At 35.5% G+C, this 7859-nt stretch overlaps 1 protein-coding gene across 1 annotated transcript in view; it reads left to right on the top strand.

The window, feature by feature from the left end:
- The first annotated feature begins 3545 nt into the window (after positions 1–3545).
- Positions 3546–7859, top strand: part of LOC100792260 (E3 ubiquitin-protein ligase RGLG2) — a 7405-nt gene continuing 3091 nt past the window's right edge. Inside the window, exons 1-7 of the mRNA XM_003548509.5 lie at positions 3546–5162; positions 5907–5991; positions 6086–6226; positions 6317–6430; positions 6527–6624; positions 7567–7646; positions 7737–7842. Coding sequence (XP_003548557.1) covers positions 4929–5162; positions 5907–5991; positions 6086–6226; positions 6317–6430; positions 6527–6624; positions 7567–7646; positions 7737–7842 — 858 coding nt within the window. The 5' untranslated portion in view covers positions 3546–4928. The remainder of the gene's footprint in view (positions 5163–5906; positions 5992–6085; positions 6227–6316; positions 6431–6526; positions 6625–7566; positions 7647–7736; positions 7843–7859) is intronic.

Below are 7859 nucleotides of genomic sequence, written 5' to 3'. Positions count from 1 at the left end.
CTATGAGCATGTAGAAGCGAGCGCGACACCGGTGACTGGGACTCCATTTGTCGTCACAACTATAGCAGAGTCCGAGTTCACGTTTGCAGGCCAACTCGTCAGGTGTGAGGCGCTTAAGGGGTTGTTTGGATGGCGGCAATGGTGGATGAGTGGTGGTGGGTGGGGGTAGTGGGAGAAGGGGTGGTGGAGTGGAGTGGGTTGGGGTGGTGGTCGCGGGGCGTGGTCGGTAGGGGCGACGGCGATCCTCCAATTTTTTCTCCTGGAGTTTGGCCAGAGAGATGGCTTGGGGAAGAGAGACCGACTGCAAGGCCTGAACCTCCCGGCGGAGCTCCGACGTGAGACCTGAAATAAAACAACTAAGCAAGAAGGAGGGGGGAAGACCTGTGACTCGATTCGCGAGTCGTTCAAACTCGTGGAGGTAATCGTTCACCGAGCCGCGGTGGGTAAGCTTGGCCAGTGTGCCTTGGGGGTCATCGTAAAATGTCGGGGCAAAGCGGGTCTCGAGCGCGTGGAGCAAGGAAGACCAGGAAGTAATCAAATGGTTGCGGTGCATCCATTGAAACCAGCTCAAAGCTGGACCATCCATATAAAAAGAAGCAACAGAGATGCGTTCCTCCTCAGGGGTCTGATGATAGTCGAAAAATTGGGAGATCTTAAAGATCCATCCCATGGCGTCTTGGCCGTCGAAGCGCGGCACATCCAGCTTAAGGGTATGGCGGTATAGGAGGTGATGAGGTGGAGTAGGTGGTGGCTGAGGGGAAGTGTGGGGTGGGAGGTGAAGTTGAAGTTGAAGTAGTTGGTCCTGGATGGAATCGAGACGAAGGGTGAGGTCATGGTGAGCGTCTGTAAGGGTGGACTGGTTCTGGGTAAGGCGGCTGATGGCCTCTTCCAGGCGGTCGGTAGTCTTGGAACGTGTATGGTGTTCGGCCATGGCGTCGCCGGTCGGCAGATCGAACCAATGATGGGTAATATCCTTCGTATTCGAGACTGAAGGGGAGTCTCCGTGAAGAAAGGGATAAAGTGAGAGAGAGAGAAAGTGAACTGAATATATTTTGCTTGCTTTATTTGATATCAAAGGGAATATTTAAAGCTAATCATTAGTGTTGTCTAGAATATTCCAGCATATGCATGGTATGTGCTACGTGACAAATACGGTTACTAACAACAAGCAATATTAATATTCCTATTGTAATATTCATTCATGCTAGTTAAGATATCACGTAATCCTTCCAGAAGCTTGGTTTATGGATATTCCTCTTGGGCCGAAGCTGGTGATCTGTATGGTCTGCAACGTGGTGATCTGCATGGTCTGCAACGTGGTTCGTATCACATTATCAATATCCCAACAAGAACATTACGACTTCAAGACTCTTTTGGGTCATAATGAACAAGGAATTTGTGCTTGTAATCGCCCCTATGCTGTTGAAAGAACCCAACGCCGACAAAGACATGCCGTCGATTGAAGCCCTTCAAGAGATAAAAAAAGATCGAAAAAAGTTATTATTGTTATTATTTTTTAATGATTTAATATAATTTTTTTATTTTTTTCTTTCGGTTTAAAACCTACTACTACCGATCGTTTTAGGGTGAGGGAGAGAGTTTTGGACTTCACCCTAGAAGCCACCCTTTACTCATAGTCTAGTCCACCGTGACGAGAGCAACAATCTCATGATATGGCACAACATTAAAATTAGGGGTAAGTAAACGGGCCCAGGTCTATGGACTGGTCCGCAGGGCCCATGGTCCGCACGGGTTATGAAATAATTTTTTTAAACCATGATTATGTCATATTTTTGGGTATGTCCCGCTTAACTCGCATCTGCGAGTTGCCCGTAGTCGTATTAGGTTTGATTTGTGTGACCCTGACCCAATTATATTATTCTCTTTTCACTTTAAATCTTTTTTTAAAATAACATATAAAGAAATATATTAGATAAGATAAAGATTTAAAGATAAAAATAAAATATTTAAATTAAAAGATGATAAAGATAAAAAAAGATAAGATAAGAAAAATAAAAGATTACAGAAATAAAAGATAAAATAAAAAAAATAAGTAATAACCTGCTAAAAATATTTCTTTTTGATATTTTCTTAATCTTTTTCTCTTTTAATTTATCATTTTCATATCTGCAAGTCATAAATAATAAAGATATATTGCGGGCTGCCGACAACCCGCGGACCCCGCGGGCCAAACCCGCATAGTCTGCGGGTTAAACGGGACGAGTCCAAAAATATGACATAACCTTAGACCGTTTAAAAAAATTGATCTGTAACCTGCGCGGACCGTAGGCCAATCCATGGACCTAAGCCGTTTACCCACCCCTAATTAAAATTCAACACTAGTTGAGGGGACTCACAAGACAAGTCAAAATCATCCATAACAGTCCAAGATCACAACACCCATAAAGTTACAAAGAAAAATCAAAGCTCCTAAAAAATATAGCTTTCATATAATGTCTTATGGGCTATAATAGTAGAAGAGATGAATTCATTCGAACCAACCATTTATCAAAAAACAATTTACTATTCTGAAATCGAAGAGTGGATGATGACTATGAATGAAGATATAAAATCCCTTCAGCTTAATTAACAAGAATAATAAATAAGTTGAAGTTGGTTTGTTTGTCTTCACTATGCATCGAAGAAGGGGCTTGTAAAATAAACTTCGCTTAAGCTTGCAATCATACTAGCTTTATAAAAAAACTACTTATTTTTAATTTTCTTTCATTAAAAAAAAGCTAATTTTTTTTTCATAAGAGCTTATATTAAAAACCGTTGGCCCAACCTTTACTTATAAGTGAAAATTAAGCTAAAAATAAATTACGCTAAACATACTCTTAGTTGTTTTTGAAAGAAGCGGTTTAAGATTTTTCCTTGTTGAAGACTCGTCATTTTAAAATATAAGAGAGATAACATATATAAAATCTTTTGTAAAAAGCATTTATGATTAAAAACAAAAGAAGAAGAAGATATCATCACTTTAAATAAAGAGTGAATGGAGGCTTCAATTAAGTAGGATGTTTATCTAAAAAAAACATTGAACCACTTTGTTAAGTTAAATATTGGACACTTTCATACATAACACAAAAATATTTTATGTGTTTTGTGGGCGCTTAGAGTCCAAAAATACTCACAATTTGCACTAGAAACACAAGTTTTTTTCTTAAGCATAATAACACAAGTTAGATATATCTTCAATAATTTTAATCATCTTTATCAAAATTATCATCAAAATACTTTTAGCAGCTAAACACAAGTTTTTTTTTTCAACTATACTCTTAGATATATGATTAAGAGAATAAATTAAGATTCGTATTAAAAAAATATCAGCCATAAAAATAATAATTTTTGCTCTCTTCAATTTATATTAATCAATTCTTACTCTTATTTATTAATGTGGGTAGTTGGAAAGTATGAGGATTTAAAGAATAATTTATGACATAGTAATTGAAAAAATGAAGACATTTTAGTCTAGCTTTATATGAATTGAATACATCTTTATACACTATAAGTTCTTATAAAAATTAATCATCATTTGCAACAAAGGTTATCTTACACGAATACGATGATGAAGGAAAAAAATCAGGTAAGTTCGGTGCCAAACCCACCGCAAGTAACAGTAAGCGCAGAACATGACCGTTCTAAGTTCGAGTTCCGATACGAAACGCGAAACTTCCATGCTCTTGCTTCTTCAACACTCCCACAAAGCCTTGAAAAAGGAAGAAAGAAAAAAAAACCCTATATTGCTCCCCCTACACCACCTTTTCATAGTTTTCAAAAAGTTCCATATTCGACTCTCAATTATTGCTCTCATTTTGCGTATACACCATTCAAGATTCTCCGCCAGTGTTACTCCACGCACCATCCCTGAACGCTCCAACATCATATCACGTTTTATTTACTCTACTCTTCATCTCAATCATCTTAGGGTATCTTCAAGATTCAGATATATTTAATTCGATATAAAAAGTTCAGGTAAATTGAACCTTAGAAGATAGTATAGACATTTCTTTTGTTTCAAGTGTTGTTCTCTTGGACAAGTTTTTAACACCACACATTCGACCACTTATTTGATATTTGTGTCATACTTCTTATTATTTAAAAACTATTTTTTATTGTCTTGAATACTTAAATTATTACTTTTATATAACTAATAATATACTTAAAAAATAAATATTCTATCGTTTAGATATTTTGTTACATGAGTATATCATAGTTATCTTGTAATATCTTTGTTTATGTATATGCAATATTATCGCGTTTTCTTAGACATTAGTTCTGGCGAAGTCACTGTGAGAGAACATTCCTTACTGTTAAAAGAACCGAAATACTTACAAATCGACCAATTAAATATTAGAATCTCAAAACTCCCACAGTAGTTTCCACTTTGATTTTCTGCAAAACGCCGTTTCATTTTAATTGCTTTTGTTGGTTAGGCTGTTGACTATGAAGCACTTGAGGAATCTACATTAGTCTTATCAGAATCGTGTGTTCTTTTCTTCTATGTAGTTTTCTAAGACTCTGCACATTATCTTTTTCTTTCTTTTCGTCTTTCACTCTCGTGGCGACATGTCGTTTTGTCAAAAGAAACTTGGTTCCTTGTGCTTAAAGCCTCAAGCAATAACTGGTGCATTTTTGGCTTCGGTCATGACTTCACGACTTTGTGTTACTTACGTTGGTGGATTTCGTTATAAGTTATAACTAGTCGGTTTCGTTATCGTGAAGCTTCCATTTTGCTCATTAATTACTTACCGCATTGAACAAGTTTTTATTAATTAGAAGTTGCTAGGAAAATGGAAACTGCAACCTCGAGGACGATACACTCGTCTCATTTTATATAGCATTTGGAAGAATTGTTGGTTTTGTGTTCATTGCTTCATTTTTAATCGTCTTCGTGTTTTTCGGTTTTCTGAGAAGTGTTTGTGTTGATGGGGGGTCAAAGTTCTAAGGATTCATCTCTAGTGTCTTCTTCTTCTTCTTCTTCTTCTTCTTGGAGTGCATACTTGGATCCGCTATCGAGTTATGGTTTTGATGAACCACAACCATCTTATTCTTCTTATGGCTATGAAGCTTATGGTGGTGATGGAATGGTACGTTATGATAGTGCAAAGCTAGAGAGGAGGTACTCAAGAATTTCTGATCATTATAGTTCCATAGATCAGGTAACAGCTTAATTTTTTTAGTATTTTATTTAGCATTTAAGTGATGTTTGGTTTGAGAAATTATTGTATGATCCAAAATACGTGTGTCCGTGATCTGGACTAATTTTCAAGTAGTTGAGGTTTTCAATTTCAATTACGAGAAAGAGTTAATAAAACTGACGGAGATTAATTGAAACCACGAGGAAAATAGCTTATTTTAATAAGTTTCTTGTTGAAACTTAAGCTCTTTTTATTTAAGTTTTCTGGGCAAATTTATGGAATAAGATTTCGTGTGATAAAAAAATTGTTGAATAAATGCTTAGTTAAGCTGTTTACTCAAATGTACCCTAAGATGATTTTTCTTTTTGTCTATCTTGACATTTAGGAAGGTTATATTTTTAAAATAAAAAAGCAAAAATGACTACACTTGTGCAATGTTTGTCATATTGAATTTGTAGAAGGATGTGTATGTGTGGTACTTCTTTCTCAGATGTAGATGCATTATGAACTAGATTTCAGATTCAGAGTGTAGATGGCAGCATGTTCATCTTGCTTTGATATGTGCTTGCTGAACTATGCTAAATTGAATTCGCTGAAGAGAAAGATAAATGCTTCGTGTCTTTAGTTATTTGCAATGAGTTTAGAACTACACAATTTGCATATAGCCATTATGGTTCATAGTGCATTTTGGAAAAGAATCAACACTTTGCAATTGTTTTATTTCTAAGCATTTCTATCATTTGCAACACTTATGGTTGATTACAGGTTACTGAGGCTCTTGCACGCGCAGGCCTTGAGTCTTCTAATCTTATTGTTGGTGTTGATTTCACCAAGAGTAATGAGTGGACAGGTTAGGCTTTATTCATATATCTTAACGAAAGTTTGGATTTATGAAGAGTGTTCTAGTGTAATTAATAGGCTGAACTTAGTGTTTGATATTTTAGGCAAGAATTCGTTCAATAGGCGAAGCTTGCATCACATTGGGAGTGGTCTGAATCCTTATGAGCAAGCAATATCAATTATTGGGAAAAGCTTGGCAGCATTCGATGAGGATAACTTGATCCCCTGCTTTGGATTTGGAGATGGTATCTCTTTAAACAAATTTAACTTATGGAATACATTATTTTGAAGTTAAGATATGGCTAAAAGAATTTCTATATATGATATCATGGCAGCATCAACACACGATCAAGATGTCTTCAGTTTCTATCCAAGTGAAAGATTTTGCGATGGATTTGAAGACGTGTTGAGTCGGTATAGGGAAATTGTTCCTCATCTTCGACTTGCAGGTTATGATTTACCTATTTTTCTTGCTACTAGGGATACTGTATTTACTCCAGTTATAAATATTCCATTGTTAAGTTAATTACATATTTTAATTTCAGGTCCTACTTCATTTGCGCCAATAATTGAAATGGCCATGACCATTGTTGAGCAGAGTGGAGGCCAGTACCATGTTTTGGTGATAATCGCAGATGGCCAGGTATTTTTTCTATCAGCTTTCAAATGAAGATCTATTTGAGTTCAGAATTGGCTACTTCATTTAATTATCTAATTAAAAGCAAAAGAATTGATTATTATTGAAGTAATTTTTTTACAACTAACCCAAATACACATGAAAACAGTATAGTAATTATATGCATTATAAAGCAAAGGATCTATAATGAGAATATGCTAGTAACAGTAAAAAATTATATTTATTCTATAGTTTCTTTTACAAATATCTCTTAACAAAAATCAAGAACAGAATAAAACAAGACCTATACTGCTTGAATTGTTACCACTATTAAAATGTCCTACACAGTCTAAGAATGTGACCTATAAGTATTCCTTGTAAAGCCTTGCAATCGTTCCCTTGAAGTAACTTTTGGAGTTGAATTTAGCGGAATCTGTTTAGAGTATAGTTTTAGAACCTACCTAGTTTTGATGTTGGGCTACACTTAGATGCCTGGCTAGTCCTAGACATGAGAGAAGTGTTATGATGTCTCCACTTCGTGATAGAAATGGGCCTAGAGATCCAAATAGACTAGAAGATTTAGATATTATTCTTTTATATTGTTTAATTTTATTTTATATATATATATTTAAAAATACTACATTGTGTCACTTGTATGGTTGGTATTTTTTGTAAACACTTATTTAATAGGGTATGCATTGTGTAAGGAATTATCAATGAAGAATATCAATTTTATATTTATCTTTTAGTTTTGGTAAAATGATACAAATAGTGATAGAATAATTATTCGCGCTTGTCAGTTTGACTAAAGAGTATGGATGGAATATGTTATATGACTTGTTTGTGAATATGTAAAACTCTTCTCATGCTGTAATTTCATATATGGTCACTCGTAAAACTATTTGCAGTTGCTATAATTTTTAGCTACAAAGTGCAGACAATAAACTATTCCACAAATGTTTGATACAGGTAACAAAAAATGTTGACACCAAACATGGAAAACTAAGTTCACAGGAACAGAAGACTGTGGATGCCATTGTTGCAGCTAGGTAGGTGATTGTGATGTAGTTTTGCTTGACAAATGACAATGTTTCCTTTCCTTGAAACTTCTTGTGCCTTATATGCCTGATTTGTCGCAGTAAATTTCCTCTTTCGATCATATTGGCTGGCGTTGGAGATGGACCGTGGGACATGATGAAGGAATTTGATGACAATATCCCAGCAAGGGCCTTTGATAATTTTCAGGTAAGTGATGTATAGAA

This window comes from Glycine max, chromosome 16, assembly GCF_000004515.6.
Source record: "Glycine max cultivar Williams 82 chromosome 16, Glycine_max_v4.0, whole genome shotgun sequence".
In the NCBI taxonomy this organism is placed as follows: Eukaryota; Viridiplantae; Streptophyta; class Magnoliopsida; order Fabales; family Fabaceae; genus Glycine; species Glycine max.
The sequence above is the reverse complement of the archived record's forward strand: the minus strand, read 5'-3'. Positions and strand labels throughout refer to the sequence as shown.